This window comes from Lithobates pipiens, unplaced genomic scaffold (genome assembly GCF_037356315.1).
Source record: "Lithobates pipiens isolate NorthernLeopardFrog02 unplaced genomic scaffold, aLitPip1_a1.2 Scaffold_3, whole genome shotgun sequence".
Lineage (NCBI taxonomy): Eukaryota > Metazoa > Chordata > Amphibia > Anura > Ranidae > Lithobates > Lithobates pipiens.
In genome coordinates, this window is record NW_027507790.1 from 232,672,675 (window position 1) to 232,692,030 (window position 19,356).

Sequence of the window (19,356 nt, forward strand, 5' to 3'; positions counted from 1 at the left end):
TGCACACTGAAGTCAGCTTCATAAAGACATAATGGGGGTTATTTACTAAAGGCAAATCTACTTTGCACTTGGAAGTGCAGTCGCTGTAGATCTGAGGGGGACGTGCAAGGAAAATAAAAAACAGTATTTTAGCTTGCACGTGATTGGATGATAAAATAAGCAGAGCTTCCACTAATTTCATATCTTCCCTTCAGATTTAAAGCGACTGCACTTCCAAGTGCACTTGTAGTGCAAAGTGGATTTACCTTTTCGTAAATAACCCCCAAAAACTTGATTTTGGTTTGGTGTGAAAAAACTGCACAGGGCACTGGTTTCATCATTACACAATTTAGGATGCACTGGAATGCATTTTACAAGCCAGGTCTTCTCGCCCCAGAAATGCTCTTTTGCATGAATAACCCAACAATAGCTGCACCTGATTGGTTGCAGCCTGGATCCTTTGATTTTCTGCCCAGAGTCTTCAATTTTTACAACAAAGGATGTCAGGAGGGAGAGTGCCAACAAGGTCACCCACAGCTTGAATTTTGGATGGTTCATCAAGAAATGGATGAAATTTGCACAATGTTCCTCACAATGGAGGGATGTAAAATGTGTGGTCTATGCTCCCCACTTGGGCACATATTCCCACAGACACACTCCGATATCCTAAAAAAAAAACATTGCCAGTAGAGTGGAGACTGCTATAGCTGAAAAGGGAAAACCAACTCTATATCAATGCCCAAGGTTTTGAAAAGGGATGTCCAACAAATTCATATTGGTGTGTCTATATTGTATACATTAGCTGATTTTCCATCATTTCTCAGTTTGCAGATGTTTTGAAAATCTTCTTTGTATATACAGTTTGTATATGTGTACATATAGGCAGCCATATTTAAATAATTGTTTAAGGGTCACTGAATTTATGAAGTTATACACATGACAGAACTCGATGAACTGCGATCTGCCTTCATTACTCTGGCCTAGACATTTTTTTTTTAATCAATTGCATTTTGCACCATTTGACAGGGCATTCAACTCTTTGTAGTTACTAGGAATGTTGCCAGTGAATGCCTTTGAATGTGTGGTGAATCTAGATAAATTAAAACATTTGAATATTCCTGGATTCGACCCCATAAGGGAGCTTTGCCTGAGTCAGATCCTGTGGGCAGGACTGGGTAAGATCTGTAGACATTGATTTCGTGCAAAAAAAATCCAGCAAATGCTGTCATCCAATGCCTATGGGCTCTGGTAGTCTTTATCCTTAGAAGAACGAAGCCAATGCCTAATGGCCATACCCTTCTCTTCCACACCTAGGGGCATGTTTTTAATGTAGCAAATTTGAATTTTACAAAAGATTTACTGGTGGTGGATCAACCACTGTAATTTAAAACATGTGCACCTGGAGGATTCACCTACAATGAATGTTTGGTAAATGCAAGATTTGCGGCTTTAGGAATAAAAATACCTGGATGCTAGCCATACAAATGCCCCTAAGTTCCAAACCAATAATAGACTATTAAATTCAAACTTCTCTTATAAGTTACTACCGCATCAAAACAAACCATTGCTAAGGCCTGGAAGTCAACTAACCTAGGCCTCCCTGAGATGAAACATAATAACTCAATGTATGATCCACAGTAAAATAAAGGATACGTTACTTGACTAAGTACTTAAGCATTTGAAGGTCTGGCAACCGTGGATTGATCACTTCTTGCCCCCGGACTTTGATCAGTTCCTATTGGAGCCTTGACCTAGTCCCTCGTGCATATCAACCATGCCTAAGCACAGTATGAGTATGTGCAGCTTCAACCTCAGGAGCCTCTGTATCATCTGTCCCCTTTTCTTCTTACTTCTTTTCTTCTGCTCTCTTCTACTCTGCTCTTTATTCTGTACTTAATGCTTATGGATACCAGACTACACTCCATTCGCTCTACCTCGGAGCTCCTAAGCATAATTTTCGCCGTGACTCGAGGTTACCTCATTGAATTTGCATCAATAGTTTATGGTATATAATCTAAAATGTTATTGATCATGTAGTGCACCCCCGGTAGGAGCCACTGGTGAATACATTTCCCTGACCTTGCACAGGTAGGCACACCGATTTTCCACAGACACACTAAGGCCCCGTACACACGAGAGGACTTATGTCCGACAGACTTCCGAAGGAGTCCTGCCGGAGTTCTGCTGGAGTTCCGACAGAGTTCTGACGGACTTTTCGACTGAGCGGACTTGGCCACACACAATCACACCAAACTCCGACGGATTCGAACGTGATGACGTACGACTGGACTCGAATAAGGAAGTTCATAGCCAGTAGCCAATAGCTGCCCTAGCGTCGGTTTTAGTCCGTCGGAATAGCATACACACGAGCGAATTTTTCGAAGGGACCGAGTCCGGCGGAGTTCCGTCGGAAAAATTTGAAGCATGTTCCATTTCTAAAGTCCGTCAGACTTTTGCGAATCAAAAGTCCGTTGCAGCCCACACATGATCGAATAGTCTGACGGAATCAGTCCGTCGGACTTTGGATGTTGAAAAGTCCGCTCGTGTGTACGCGGCATAAGTGTAGTCTGAGAGTCAGAGAAACAGTCAACCAACTTTGTTTTGTATTTTTATTAGGAGTATTGAACTTGAATGGGAATGAGATTATTACAGGATTCCCACTTGACTGGAACAAAAGTCTCTTCAGGGACACTGCAACTATTTACACTCTCTATGTATACTCCTCTCCCTCCAGGACATCACTTGCTTACAGCACAAAAAGCACAGATACAGCTGGCACACTGTTAGTTGATCTGACAAAGGCAACAGTCAGATAAAGTAAATGCCCTTTAAAGGCACAGGTAGAAAAAGTCCCAGTATCCAGCTACATTCCTGTGGCTACGGATCATAGCCCACGTGGCTGTCACTGCCCTTTCACTTGCTCTCCATGCTAACATCTCCCCACAGTCATCCAGACTGCCACACTCACCAGCCATGTGGTTGTCTTCTCCCTGGAGATCTCCTGGACATGCTCGTTGGCTCCTGCTGTCCTCACACCTGTTCCTGTGCCTCTGGACAGGACTCCTCCATGTGTTTTGAGAGGATCCCTCCAGCACCCAAGCCCCAGGCCTTAGGTCACCCCACCAAACTAAGGGGCTACCCTCAAGGGCCTCTGACAGCCTCCTCAGCACTCCATCTCCAGCTTCCACCCGAACTCCACACTGCCCCTGCTGGCCTGACTCTGAGTATTTAAGAGGTGCCCTTCCCATGCCAGCCCATTTGGACAGGGATTGGTTGGGGCCCTTAACAATACTTGAGGGAGTTGCTCCTAACCTCCCTCCCTTAATTCTGGAGCCTCTCCAAGGTTACACAAGTTAGGGAGGTACCAGAGGTGCTGCCTGATGAATCATCCAACCTCCCTGGATCACTCACGCTAACCCAGATTCAGGTCTGCCAAGACTAAATTTACCTACACTACAAAAAGCAATGTACAACCTAATCTAGCACACTAGAGGGTGCTACAATCATATCAATGAAAAAACCTGTTTGCACTATTATTGTAAAAGTGTATAATTGAAAACTTTTGAATTGATTCGAACAATGACTTTACACTGTTTTTCTATTACAAGAAAAATATAAATACGATAATATTTATCACTAAACTTTGATACAGCTTAATTAAAAATACCAAAAACAATTAATCCATTAAGGCTATAACTCTATATTTTATTGGATGATACAAGTGCGCCACTGGCAAGGCTTTAACTTAACTCAGTGTATAGATAATGTCCCAAGACTCAACTGATTCATGAAGATCTGTTGTTGCTTATTATGCAGACCCATGTATCACCACACTAATAAATGGAAGCTTTCTCCCAAGGCTCCGTGTGCACGCTGATACTTTGCGCACATTTTAGTACACAAGATGAGTAGCGCTTTAAACTTTAAAGAACAATGGCAAATAAGCTCATCAGGATTCAACAGACCACAAAACATCGATGGAGGTTCTATGTGCTGCCAGAATTAATGACTACGATGCTAAGGGAATCCGCTATATTAGATCTCATCTTTATTCCTAATACAGTAAACATATTTTCTGATGGAAAGCATATGTTCCAGGAGGTAAATCATGTTATATATTTATTATGAATATATATCATCTTGTTTAATACCCACTAGCATTATAAGTACCCCCACAAGGTATTGTTAGAGTTCTGTTATGGCTTAAATAAATAGCTTGGGGCACAATGCCATATTTCCTTTGAACATATGGACAGTATTAAGGACACAGAATGTGTTTTATTTATTATTACCTGATTTGAGAAATATTACAAGGGCAACTATTGTTTTAATAATCCTTTCTTATTAATATCTGCATACAGATTGAATGTTCTCAAGTTTGCTTGGCTTCCTCTGTTACCTGTATATTTCTTTTAAAACTGATATATTAGGGTTTGTTCACACTAGCATCTCGTCCACTGCCTGCGTTATCCCCTTGAACCCTGCACTAGTACATCACAACCACGTGCATTGCACACAGTTGCGGGGCGGTTGCAGAGCGGCCCATTCACTTGAAAAGAACCGGGGTATATTTCCTGCTAGGGCTTCAAAACAAAGCATCAAGGCCCTGGCATGTATACAACTCTGGCAGGGAAACCTGCAACTAAAGTGGTTGGGTGGTGGTTAGGTGGGGTACAACTGTAGCTCAACTACAGGGTTTTTCTCCGCCCCCACCCCCCAACTTTTAGTGGGAAAAGCCCTTATTATTATTTTTTTTATTTAGGTATATCATCTTTGCTTTACAAATAAACATTTCATAAATCAAACAGGATTCCGCAATAGGTTAGCTAAAGAAACATCACAGTGGTAATGATTTCCTTGCAAGGGTAAATAAACTGTTGAGAAAAAATTTTGAAAGCTTCCCTACTCTTTGTCCCAAGTTCATAGCTGCTCTAACCCACCTTTCTCTTCTTCAGCTTACCTAGTTTTGATATGCTTAGCATAGGTGTACTCAGCCCATTGCATTAGGGTGTGCACCCCAAAGCATAAACACACACGGTGGATGGAGTCAGTAGAGCAGATGACACTTTAGAAGCACAGTGGATGGTGTCAGTAGGGCAGAGGATGGTGTTAGTAGAGCAGTGGATATGTCAGAGGCACATTGGATGGTGTCAGTAGGGCAGAGGGCGGTGTTTGTAGAGCAGTGGAATCATCAGAAGCACAGTGGATGGTGTCAGTAGGGCAGAGGACAGTGTCAGTAGAGGATTGGACATGTCAGAAGCACAGTGGATGGTGTCAGTAGGGCAGAGGGCGTGTCAGTAGAGGATTGGACATGTCAGAAGCACAGTGGATGGTGTCAGTAGGGCAGAGGGCGTGTCAGTAGAGCAGTGGACATGTTAGTAGCACAGTGGATGGTATTAGTAGGACAGAAGATGGTGTTAGTATAGCAGTGAACAGTTTCATTAAGGCAGAGATTGATGTATTTTGGTTTCAATATTGGCGTATAAATCGTTTCAAATATGTTTTATTTAGTCTTTAATTTATGACATTAGGACAATGGGAGAATCAAATAAATATATTTAGCAAAACAAGTGGTTACTGGCTTAATTCTAACTTTAGCGGGTAGGGCCAGAGCCTCAGCTCAGTGGCGAGCTGTCTGAGCAGAAAAAGGGAGACCATAGTAGGGTGGATCTGGTGGTTCTGCCCCAACTCGGAGCCCTATCCTGAACAATCTTTCCAATGAGTATAATGGAGTAAATATCTGCACTAACCTATAGAAGAACGGGGTGCTGCAGCTCGCAACTAGCCTAAATACTGAGGCTAAAAATTTATTAAAGTGTTACAAGTGTTGTATCTCAAAAAAGGACATTCATATAAAATGCCAATAAACAAGAATATACATATAAAACAATTAGTGAACTGATCAATATAAAAAAGTGATCAAAGGGGTGAGATACAACACTTGTAACACTTTTTTTGGTATTACTTTCTCAAATTTTCACCTATTCACTTTGACCCTCCGCTGCCCCTTTCCATCCGCACTGGTGTTACATTAGCTGAGTGATGGAGAGAAACTTAGGGAGAGGAGAAACACTGGAATACTAGTATGCAAAAGTGTATTTACTTTGGAAGAATATATCGCCTCTAAATTTTAGTGTCCGATGTGTGGTGATACTGCAGCATTAAGCAAAATCCTTTGAGTGAATTTATATAAAATGCCTGACCTGTATCATACAATATTGATTATTTTTCCCTAGGAAAGATATCTGTGCAGGAAGGAACAGTCCGTGTGAAACGCTGGGCCTATCTCACCTCTCTGGTATGTGTCAGCCATTCAGAAGCTGCAACATCAATGAAGACTCAGGTCTGCCTATGGCTTTCACCATTGCACATGAAATTGGACACAGGTAAGGCCAGGTTGTAGATAGGGCTGTATTTTTCATGATATCCATCACTAGGCCAATTCCCCGTGTTGCAGTGTAAGAAGGTAGTGCCAAGCATCGGAATATGCAAACTTGTATCATGTTTTATTGATTTTGTTTTCCCCTTCTGTCCATTTCTAGACATTTATGGTTGAACTCATTCAACTAAAGGATAAAGGGATGCAGGGAACGATGAAAGGAGCCTGAAGACTCTTTATAGTTCAGGAAATAGAAAACCTTTTCATCTTTCTCTAGTCAGGTGGTTGGTACAGTAGAAATGTAGCTCTGCATATTAAGTACATTGCATGTTCTCTTTTTTAAGTTTATTATAAAAATACGCTTAAAGTTGTAGCGTTACCCCCCAAACGATCCACTTGGTAATTTGGGTTCTCTTTTCACATGCAGCAGAGGGCCATCAATGAGTACCTGTGCGACTATGGCACCAGGACAGGGTCAGGGGAGCTTGGTTTTTTTCCCCACGCCAGTGGGCCATGATTAGGGATGCATGCACTGTCCTGTCACCATTTGAGGAGACCACAAGGATGGTGAGCAATGCCAGTGCATGCATCAGTGACACTGTCCCTCTTGTCCACCTGTTGGAGCATACGCTGCTTGGAATAATGCACAGGGCACTTGAGGCAGAACAGAGGCAGGAAGAGGAGGACTTCCTTACCTCTCAAGGCCCCCTTTATCCAGACAGTGTTCCTGCTGGCCCACGGATCACACAGGAGGAGGAGGAGAATTGTGTCAGCATGGAGGTGGAGCCTAGCACTCAGCATCAGCAGCAGTCTTTAAGGGATCATTTACAGTCTCAAGAAACCCATGGACTTGTACGTGGCTGGGAGGAGGTGGCTGCGGATCATGTTGTCCTTAGTGACCCAGAGGACTCCGGACCAAATGCCTCAACTAACCTACGCTGAATGGCCTCCCTGATCCTGCAAAGCCTGCGGAAGGATCCTCATATTCATCGGATCAAGGAGAGGGATCATTACTGGCTAACAACCCTCCTTGATCCACGTTACAAGGGTAAGGTTGCGGACCTTATCTTGCATCGCAGAGGGAGCAGAGGAAGAAACATCTTCAGGAGGCCTTGCAGAAAGGTCTGTGCAGTGCATTCCCAGAGACTGGGAGGTTACAAATTCCTGGTCCTGGACAATGTGTTGCTGGGGCTTCGGTCAGCTACAGAATGATTGGTGGACAAGGTGGCCGTCTGACCAATGCGTTCAGACAATTTTTTAGTCCGCAGCCCCAAGGTATGATTGGTTCCAGCAACCATCGCCAACATGTTATTTAAATGGTGTAGGAATACCTAGGGGCAAGATCAGACTTGGACACCTTTGCCACCGAAAATCCTCTGGCTTACTGGGTCTTGAGGATGGATTACTGGCCAGAGCTTGCACAGTATGCAATTGAGCTACTGGCCTGTCCTGCATCCAGCGTTCTTTCAGAACACACATTCAGTGCTGCTGGAGGCTTTGTAACCGATCACAGGGTGCGCCTGTCCATGACTCAGTTGATCAACTGACCTTCATAAAAATTAATCAGTCTTGGATCACCACCAGCTACCAAGCACCTGATGCTGATGTAACCAAATAATTTTTTTTGCAATGTCAGATCCTTTCTGATGCTGAGTGACTATCCTGTTATGCTGAGTGACTGTGCTCTTCGTCCTCAATGATCATGCTGATAGCTTGTAAGAACATTTTCGGTTCCGGGCGCCGCCACCAGGGGCTAAGGCCCAATTTTTCAGCCCCTGTTTAACAGGGGCATGTAATTCAATTTTTTTATGCAATACTTTGCAGCAGGGCTCATTCCTGCGCTCCAACTAGAGTATCTGTCAGGGGTTGCAGTGTTGTGGCACCAGCACCAGTACCTAAGGCCCAATTTTTCAGCCCCTGTTTAACAGTGGCGTGTAATTACAATTTTTTATGCAATACTTTGCACCAGGGTTTATTTCTGCATTTCAACTAGAGTATCTGTGAGGGGTTGCAGTCTTGTGGCACCAGTGCCTAAGGCCCAATTTTTATGCCTCTGTTCAACAGGGACATGTAATTACAATTCTTGATCTAATATTTCACAGCAGGGCCCATTCCTGCGCTCACCAAGAGTAACTGTGAGGGCTTACAGTGTTATGGCACCAGCACCACAACCACCACCAAAGACCCAATTTTCAGCCCCTCTTCAACAGGTGCATGTAATTACAATTCTTGATATAATATTTCACAGCAGGGCCTGTTCCAGCGCCCACCAAGAGTAACTGTGAGGACTTACAGTGTTGTGGCACCAGCACCACCACCACCAAAGGCCCAATTTTTCTACCACTGTTCAACAATGGCATGTAATTACAATTCTTGACATAATAGTTCACAGCAGGGCGCTCCAGTGCCCACCAAGAGTAACTGTGAGGGCTTACAGTGTTGTGGCAACACCAACACCTAAGGCTCAAATTTCTGCAGAGCATATAGGGCAGGCCCCTACTTTCAAACATCCAACTTACAAACAACTCCTACTTGCAAACGGAAGCAGACAACAGGAAGTGAGATGAAATCTACTCCTAGGAAGGGAAATTCTCTCCTGTAAGAGTTAATATGGGAAAAACGTGTCTCTTCTCCACTGATGCTTTATCAGCAATCCTTGTTTTATTAAAACCCCAAATTTTCAAAAAACATTTGACATTGGGACAGAAAGTGAGGTGAAATCTTCTGAAGAGGTACACAGACAGCAAAACAAATGTTGCAGGGGTGATGACCCTTTCCTATGTTTTCCAAAAAGCTTAAAAATAATTTTTTTGGCTGGAGCTACACTTTAAAAATGTACCAGTTCAAAATTACAAACAGATTCTACTTAACAACAAACCTACACAGTCCCTGTCTTGTTTGCACCACCTGTATAATGCTGTTCAGAGTATATAGGGCCTGGGGGCCCCACGCCTTTCCTTTTTGGGGCACGGGGTTCCCCTTAATATCCATACAAGATCCAAAGGGCCTGGTAATGGACTTGGGGGGGGGGTACCCATGCCGTTTGTCTCACTGATTTTCATCCATATTGCCGGGACCCGACATTACATTAAAGCCGCAAGCAGTTTTAAATGACTTTTATTCCTTTAAAAATTTCATTTTGTGCAGGGACTGTTCTAAGCATGGGAAACATGTGCCACTTTACAGGCATACTATAGATACCCCCTAGGTACGATATTTAAAGGAATATTTAACTTTTTTTTTCACTTTAAGCATCATTAAAATCACTGCTCCCGAAAAAAGGCAGTTTTTAAATCTTTTTTTTTGCATTGATACATGTCCCCTGGGGCAGGACCCGGGTTCCCAAACCCTTTTTAGGACAATAACTTGCATATTAGCCTTTAAAATTAGAACTTTTGATTTCCTCCTTGGAAGCTACTTGGCCCATATCCTTCTATAGACATTATTTGTGCTCACCTTTCTTGAGCTCATGAGGGTGGAAATCAGCCAGCCTCTCTCTTTCTCAAGAACCAGACCATCAGTCTCTGTAACGCTGAGCAAGGGTGCAGGACTGCCCCCTGAGAAAGAAGGTCCGGCCTGACAGGAAGGGGCAACAGGTCCTGGAAGCTGAGCTGTGTCAGGAGGGGAAACCAGGGCCTGTTCGGCCAGTAAGGTGCTATCACCACCACCTCAACTGCTTCCGCCTGGAGTCTCCGTAAAAAACCTGAAGATGATCGGGAGTGGGGGAAAGGCATATGCCCTGTTGAAGCTCCACTGATCTGTCAGAGCATCTACTCTGAAGGCCTGGCTGCAACGGCCAGGAGGGTAATACTTCTTGATCTTGGAGTTGCAGGTGGATGCAAATAGGACTACTTTGGGATTCAATCCCAAGGACAGAATCCATTGGAACGTCTGCACATGAAGAGACCACTCATCTAACTGTGTGCGAGACAGGAAGTCCGCTTGGACATTCTGGACACCCATCCGTGGCTTAGAGCTGGAGGTGTGTGTGTGTAAATCCAGGAAGTGAACAGACAGCAGCTTCAGCTGCCCACAGTTAAAATGGTTGCAGTCAGACTCAGTGGAGGGAGATTTCTGCAGCATATTTGGCAAGTACAAAATAACAGTATATATAAAATAATATGCAAAGTGGCTGGAGGGAAGCTTCACAAATTATGTGAACGGACTCAAGATCCTCTTAAACCTACCAGTACGGTTTTGCATTGTGGGTGGAAAGGAAACACACAAAATCCCATGACACGTAACTGACACCAGTCAGCTGAAGGTCAGCAATCACCATTACTGGTTTTTATTTTACGCGATTGGCTGACTGGCTGGCCCTCGTTCTTCTCTGTGACTAACGTTCATTAAATTGGGAAGAAAAACAAATCATTTATAGCACTTAGTGAAAATATAGTTGGTGACTTCTGATTGGATAGCCCAATTGCCAAACTATTTATATATGCGCTAATGTTATTTCCATGGGCTTAAAAATATATCACACATTTCAGGATATTAATATGACTAATCTAATAAAATGCCCATAAATTAGTGTTTAATATTCAAACTTACTTCAAAATTTAAATAAATTAATTCATAGAAGCATAACTAATCAGAAATATACATCGTTTTTCCCCCCATATTTGCTTTTTTTTTCCCATTTAATCCATTCTTGACACAAAGTCATTGAAAGTAATAACATGGTTGTCGCTATATTTTAGTGTGCTGTTTTTAAGGATAAAGGCACTTACCATATATTTATCCTTTTCTACTCCTCTTCTTTCACGCTTTCAGCATATATTTTCATTATCTTTGGCTGCTGTCTGAACTTTGCACCTCAAAGAGTCTGTAAAAACCTTTCAAGCTATATTCACACTTTTGCACCATGTTGTCCATTAATGTCTATGGGAGACGCATCTTTTAGGCTGGGTTCACACTAGTGTGAATTGGAAATGGATGTGGGTTTCTCCGCATCCAATTCTCATGACAGGAGACTGTGACTGGCTCCCAGGTCTGAATTTAGGTAAACAAAATGCGGCCTTATTCATCCCTGAAACGGAGAACAGGGACGCACCGGACCCCTGCTGTGAGCCGCAGCCTGGAACTACTTGTGTGTTGTGGTGCAGTGGTTAAAAGTGCAAAGGCTTAGGTGCATAGTTTTTTTTTTCTTTACAAAAGAAAATAGACTGCCTTAAGGCAATGCATGTCCTTACTCACAAAACTGCACATTAGGCTCTCCAAATGGTTTATCTGTGTCACCTCTACTTATTTAGACAAAGCTTGTTCTACTCTTTGGGTGGTCGGATGCAAACAGACCACCTGACCATTTACACCTGACTGTGATCTGATCCAATCCAATCCACTAGACCAGGGATGTCAAACTCAACTTTGGTCATGGTCTATATCAGTATTAAGGCTGCCCTCAAAGGGCAGGTTGTATCTGGAAAGCCCCATACACTCTATCAGATTTTCTGCTGATTTTTGTCTTCAGACTTACCAAAACCATATAATATGAGGTCAAACCTTAGGAGTTTCAATTTGTATGAAATCAGGCAGGCCCTTGCACTACATGGTTTTGGTAAATCTGAAGACAGAAAATCTGATAGTGTGTATGGGGTTTCAGACTAGATGCTAGATGTCCAGAGCACCCCCACCATCAGAAGTCAAGAGTCCTCCACCATCCCTTACATCACAGTGCACCCTCCATACCTTGTGCTGCTGCCAAATAGAAGCTACGGGCAGAGCTGGGAAACTGAAAGTGCATGGACTGGAGGAGGACCATAGGAGGGCTGGATTCAGTGGCCAGAGTCTGCTGAATGTTGAGACCAGGGGAGGCAGAGACTAGAAGGTACTGCAGCTGCAAGGAAAAGTGCAGGATCTGGTGGAGGAGTTCTCTCCTCCTCTTTGCTCCTGACTGCTGGGACAAGGTGAGGGCAGAGAGGAGGGGGATGTCACAGCTGCAGGAGAGGTGCAATGAAATGGCCTGGAGGTTCGAATTTGCCCCCCCCCCCCCCCCCCCCGGGCCTTGTGTTTGACACGTGTTTACTAGACAGATCAGGTTGGATGTAGGTTGGTGTAAATGACAGATGTCATTGAACAAACTGGAGCAGATGCAAATATGAATAAAGTAAGAACACATAACATGTACAACAATAGAACAGTCTACCTGAGCTGATGGTAGATGTAATAGTTGCTAGATGTGGTAGAAAGTCCAAAGATGGTTGATCTTCACCATGTGTTCCAAGATGGTAACTGGGTTTACCAGGATGCTCCTGTTTTCCTCTTCTGGTAAGTTAAGGATTATCAGCTGTTCTATATATGCAAAAATACCCTTGAACAGAAATCCCATATCAAAGTCCAGGGCCACATGAAGGGGGTCTCACTCTGAATTTATCTGGAAAATGCAGCACTAAGTGTGACACTGCATTTATTGGTTTTGTAATGGAAGCGACAAAAGAGTCAGAGTCTTTCACAAATAAATCTTGTTCACAAGATGTGTATAGAGACCAAGTGATTGGGCTATTGAAGTTTGAGTGGGGGTGTGTTTGATCTATTACTGGGTCCATACTGTTGTCCAGTACCCTGACATAACCATTTCTTTCCACCCACTAGCAAATGAATTATGAAATATTTTTTGTGCCCTGTGTCCTCTTGTAGCACGATCCCCGTAGGGGCCGCTGATATTTACTGAGACAGAGGGAAGCAATCAAACTCCTAGCCTGTGAGACCTTGAACAGGCCAAAACAAACAATTTCTTCCCCCTTGATTACAGAAGAAGCCAATAACTACATTTACTTAGCATCCTTTACTAGGAGCGTGCTACATCCTATTGGATTCTTCATACTAATCTGCTTAGTTTGGCGACAGGCGTAGCTTATCTGAAGAGGTGATCTTGACTTGCCAGCTGTTCTGGTGGTGGGGAAGGTAACCATTTTCAGGGTTTCAAATGGCACTAAAAAAATGGTAGGAAACAAAACACTAGTACTACCCACTGCAACTACACTGGAGGAATTCTTGTACTATGAAGGCATATACACTATATTACCAAAAGTATCAGGGCACCTGCTTTTACACGCATATGAAGTTTAATGGCATGCCAGTCTTAGTCTGTAGGGTTCAATATTCAGTTGGCCCATCCTTTGCAGCTATAACAGCTTCAACTCTTTTGGGAAGGCTGTGTAAAAGTTTTAGGAGTGTGTCTATGGGAATGATTGACCATTCTTCCAGAAGCGCATTTGTGAGGTCAAGCACCGAAGAGGACGGGAAAGCCTGGCTCGCAGTCTCTGCTCTAATTCATCCCAAAGGTAGTCTGGCGGGTTGAGGTCAGGACTCTGTTCAGGTCAGTCAAGTTCCTCCAGCCTAAACTTGCTCTTTGTGCACTGGTCCAAATCATTTGATGGAGGGGGGGGGGGGGATTGGGTTTATGGTGTCGTGTTGTTTTTTAGGGGTTGGGCTTGGCCCCTTAGTTCCCATGAAGGGAACTCTTAAGGCATCAGTATATCAAAACATTTTGTTTCATGCTCCCAACTGTGTGGGAACAGTTTGGGGATGGCCCCTTCCTGTTCCAACATGACTGCGCACCAGTGTACAAAGCAAGGTCCATAAACAACATGGATGAGCAAGTTTGGGTTGGAGGAACTTGACTGGCCTGCACAGAGCCATGGCCTCAACTCAATAGAACGCATCACCTTTGGGATGAATTAGAACGGAGACTGCGAACCAGGCCTTCTCGTTCTCGTCAGTTCCTGGCCTCACAAATGCACTTCAGGAAAAATGGTCAAACATTCCCATAGACACACTCCTAAACTTTATAGAAAGCCTTCTAAAAAGAGTTGAAACTGTTATAGCTGCAAAGGGCAGGCCAACTCAATATTGAACCCCATGGACCTAGACTGGGATGCCATTTAAGTTTATGTGCGTGTAAGGGCAGGAGTCCCAATACTTTTGGTAATATAGTGTATATAAGACACCAACTAATGCAGTATTCATGAATACTTTATTACATGTATGATTTTAAATGCAAGCAGGGCAAGTATCTGCGCTTAACTTAATGAACTCCTTGTACAACAGAGCTCATATTGGGTGAAGGAGAAGCAGCACAAGGAGCCATCAGTTGAGTTCAGTCACAGGCTGGGGGAGGGACAAGACCTGTAGGTGCTACTAAACTTAAGGAAATAAATCTTAGGTCTTCTCCTGCCAGACAGTGTTGTGTGGCAGAGCTATATAAATCTCAGAACTGGATAGACAGAAATACAAATCCTTTGTCAGATAAGATCATATATATACTGTATGGATTTAATTTGTGTATTTACCTGTTTGCCTGGCATTCAGCTTCAATGGTTCCGCTTAAAAATAATGTGCACTGTCATTTTCTGGCAGCTTTGGGATCCAGCATGACGGACAAGGAAATGATTGTGAATTCATCGGAGGACATCCATATATTATGTCCCGGCAGTTGCAGTATGACACATCGCCACTGATATGGTCGCCCTGCAGTAAGGAATACATCACGCGTTTTTTAGAGTGAGTTCTGTTCTACTTTGCTGATGTTACCCACGCTTTCATAACAAGCATTAAAAATAGATACTATTCTATTCTGAATCTTCTCAGCATTGTTCTCAGCTGTCTGGAGACTACAAACTTCTTCCCCTCATGCTATGGAGATGGGGAGAGCTGATGTCATAAAACACTTCCTGTCCTAAGGTGACAATGCTGCTTCTTCATAGATACAATACAGTGAATGGTTCCTGCCACCCTAGGATATAATGAATATTACTAGCAGGATCACCAGGTGAAAATAAGGAAACAAAGGCAGCCTCCACATCTGAGGACTGCAAAGCTACAATTTATTACATGTATGTTGTTGGATTTCGATTCTAAACTTCCCTCGGGTAGACATGATATGGCGTCATTTACTGTGAGTTGAGATATCTGAATGATGCCTGCAGCTACAGGTATTATCCAGATATCTCTTTATTGTTCAGCCAGCGGGGGGGGGGCGCTCGCTCATTCCCACCCCCCTTCGTGACCGGCCGGGTAGCGCGCTCGGAATAAGGGTCTGATATGGACCCGGGGGGGCCCACGCCGTTTTTTCGGCGTAGGGCTTCCCCTTTAACTCCATACCAGGTGACGGGGCCAGCGACGCTTCCTTCTCTAGTCCCAGCTACCTGGAGCCGCACTCAAAATTAACAGACTTTCCTCCGTGTGTGTGGGCAAGTCAATTCATTTCAAAAGTACGGTGGATAGTTTGGCGGACTAGGTCCACCGCAAAAGTACAGTGTGTGGGCAGGTACGCTCGTTCAGACAGTCCGGCGGTTTGTCCGCCAGACTACGTCCGCCGGATAGTCGGATCGCGTGTACGCGGCATAAAACTAACTTTATTGTATTTTTTAAATAAACAGTTGCACAAATAGAACTTAATTATTTTATTCTCCAAGGTGTCTACTAGAAATTATACAATGTTTTGGGTATTTCAATCTTCAGGTCTAAAATTATTTTTTTAAACATGTGTGCAAAAACCAAGGCAAGAAGGTCACCTATTTACATGCCAACTTTCCATCAACTAGAACTCCCTACCACTATATTCGAACAGGCCTTTCATGACTTTCATGGCTTGGTAATCTCTGCACTGAATATAGTTGTTACCACGGTCATATATTTAGCATTTTTTGGCAATTTGAATGTAACCAACATTTGATTTAACCACTTAAGGACCGTAAGGATTTGCCCCCTTAACGACCAAGCCATTTTTTTTTTTTTTTTAACTTTTTGCTATAATACATATGCAAAACAAAAAACACATTTATTCATCAGTTTAGGCCAATATGTATTCTTCTACATATTTTTGGTAAAAAAAAAAATCGGAATAGGCATATATTGCTTGGTTTGCGTCTACAAACTATGGGATAGATTTAGGGACTTTTATATTTTTTTTATTGTTTTTACTGGCAATGGTGGCGATCTGCGATTTTTAGCGGGACTGCGACATTGCGGTGGACAAATCTGACCCCGAGTGACACTTTTTGGGGACCATTGACATTATTACATTGATCAGTGCTATAAAAATGATCAAGGTAAAAATTACACTGGCAGGGACGAGATTAACACTAGGGGCGATAAAGAGGTTAAGTGTGTTCCCTAGGTGTGTTCTAACTGTAGGGGGGATAAGCTGCCTGGAACATGACAGAGATGTTCCCGATCACTGAGAACAGTAAATATCTGTAATGTCTCCTGTGAGAATAGGGATCCACCTTGTTTACAAAGGCAGATCCCCATTCTGCCTCTGTACTAGGTGATAGCGGGTCACAAATCGACTCCTCCCGACCCACGGGCATGCTCTCGCAGTTTGCAGTGGGCATGCCCCTGGCAGCGCACGCCCACAACTGCGCCTGGGTAAGCCGATGTACAATGATGGCGATTCGTGCAGGAGAGCCGACCTGAGGTGGGAAGTCGTTAACCGGTTAATGAATTCAGCAGATCAAGGCAACCCACGGGTGGAAAACTATTGGTGGCTATCTTTATATTTTGGTAATTTTTGCTTTGAAAAGCACACTGAAAGTTGTTGAAATAGCCACACAACTGGCTGTTGTATGGCCATGATTATTGTGTTGGGACCCCTTATAAAAGGAACACGATAAGAAGGCTGGGGGTCTTCATAAAGGGCTAGCACATTAAGAAGTTAAGGATTGCCATTAAAGGGGTGTGTGAGGGCACTGTAAAGAAGGTAAGGCTTCTATCCAAGATGTGCATTGGGAATCATAGATTTGTAGCTACATCAATGACCTCATGGTTACTATGGGGGAAATTTACTAAAAGCGGCTACCATGCACAACTGCACCAGATTCTGAGTGCTTCAGTTTTAGTAAATCTCTCCTTATATGTTTTTCTGGAAAAGCTACAGAAAATAATTATGAAATGTTGTAAAAAACTGTTTGTGTACTGCTTGTCTTAAGTTATGTAGGTTTTGCAATGAATGCAACCAATTCCACTCATACAACAAAATATGGTGTTTGCCTTGAACTTTAAAATATCTGTCCTTGCTCCCATGTTTTATTACCTTTTATTTCTATTCTACAGTCGAGGTTGGGGATCATGTCTGGATGACTTGCCAGCAAAGAAAGATTTCAAACATCCGCTGATTGCTCCAGGAGTCTTGTATGATGTCAATCACCAGTGCCAGCTCCAGTATGGACCCAATGCCACATTCTGTGAATTAGTTGAAGTAAGCTTGTGTTTTGGATTCCTATTGCATGCAACAGTGATATAATTCAACTATTCATGACAGGAAGGAAATGGCTTGTTACTCTAAATAAGAATGTGTTTTGGTAATGTGACTTGTTGATTCCTGTGAAGTGAGAAGTTTCATGATAGGTTCCCTTTAAGGGCTCATTTACACTTGCTTTGTCTTCAACAAGGCTTCGGAGAGGCTTTGTTAAAGCTCTCTGAACGCTAGTTAAAGCTCTTGTAACTAAATAAAATGATTAGCTTACAGTCCTGTTTACACCTGCTTTTGCTTTGCTTAGGCTTTGCTTCGATTATTATACCCCATGTAGCTTCAGTGGTGCTTCAAAGCCTCCATAGAAGTCTATGGCAAAGCTCGCTTGAAGTCCCATGAAGCCTTACCGAAGTCTCACCAAAGCCCCATCGAAGCTCTACCGAAGCCTCACCGAGGCCCCATCGAAGCTCCACTGAAGCCTCATCAAAGCCTAATCGAAGCACCAAGCAAAAGCATGTGTAAACAGCATGGTAAGCTAACCATTTTATTTAGTGACAGGAGCTTTGACTGGCATTCAGGGAGCTTTAACAAAGCGTGTCTGAAGCCTTATTTTGAAGCAAGTGTAAAATAGCCTTAAATGTCCAGAATCCATTTTATCCATCACTCGAAAATGCTCTAAAATAAAATGCCACTCCCTTAAAGCGGGAGTCCGCATTTTTTTTTTTTAAATACTGCAGCTGCTGACTTTTAAAATAGTGACACTTACCCGCCCAGCACGCCCGCGATGTCGGCACCCGAAGCCAATCTCTTGATCGTCTCGGGTGCTGCGGCGGCCATCTTAGGTATGGGAATCAGGAAGTGGAGCCTTTTCGGCTTCATTTCCCGGTTCCCTACTGCGCATGCGCGAGTCGCGCTGCGCAATAAGGATAGTCCCCGCTGTCTCTGAGATCCGTGTGTTTCCCAGCAGGCAGCGGGGGACTTTCGGAAAGGGGCGTATATTCTGCGGAAAGGGGCGTGCCTTCTGCAGAATCTACGATGGAAGTGGGTGCAGATACCTGTACTGTACAGGTACCTGCACCCCCCTCCCCCCTGAAAGGTGCCAATTGTGGCACCGGAGGGGGGGGGGATTCCAATGAGCGGAAGGTCCACTTTAGGGTGGACCTCCGCTTTAACTTTATTTTCTTCTTTATCCCCCCCCCCCTTCCTCTAATAATCCTTGCCTGACCCCACTCCCCACCAGTTGGTGAACACCCATTTACCCTTATGCCGCATACACACGAGCGGACTGTATGGCATACTTAGTTCGTCATACAATCCGACGGACAGTCCGTCGTACTTTCGACTGAACGGACTTGACCACACACGGATGCACAAACAGTCCGTCGAAAGCTTGCGCGATGACGTGTACAGCACGTACGACGGGACTAGAAATAGGAAGTCCAAGACACAGCAAAGCACCCTTCCGCCGTGTAAATCCTTTCTGGGCATGCACCATTCTTAGTCCGTCGAACTAGCATACTGACGAGCGGATTGTCTGTTGAAAGTACGACGGACAGAATTTCGAAAAATCCGAAATTCTTAGTACGCCAGACTGCACGCTGAAAAAGGCCGCTGAAGCCCACACACGAGCGGATTGTCCGCTGAAATGTGTTTCGACAGACTAAGTACGCCATACAGTCCGCTCGTGTGTACGCGGCATCACTCTTGCCAAACATGGAAAATACAATGGAGAACAGTGGTTGTATGTTTATTGATGTTACTGTTAATAATGGTCTTATTACATAGAAAAAGAGCATAATTACAT

The 19,356-nt window shown here is 43.7% G+C and overlaps 1 protein-coding gene across 1 annotated transcript in view; it reads left to right on the plus strand.

Annotated features, from left to right (window-relative positions):
• Positions 1-19,356, plus strand: part of ADAMTS12 (ADAM metallopeptidase with thrombospondin type 1 motif 12) — a 678,211-nt gene that overhangs the window by 406,649 nt on the left and 252,206 nt on the right. Inside the window, exons 7-9 of the mRNA XM_077462890.1 lie at positions 6,216-6,365; positions 14,717-14,860; positions 17,414-17,558. Of these exons, the coding sequence (XP_077319016.1) occupies positions 6,216-6,365; positions 14,717-14,860; positions 17,414-17,558 (439 nt within the window). The remainder of the gene's footprint in view (positions 1-6,215; positions 6,366-14,716; positions 14,861-17,413; positions 17,559-19,356) is intronic.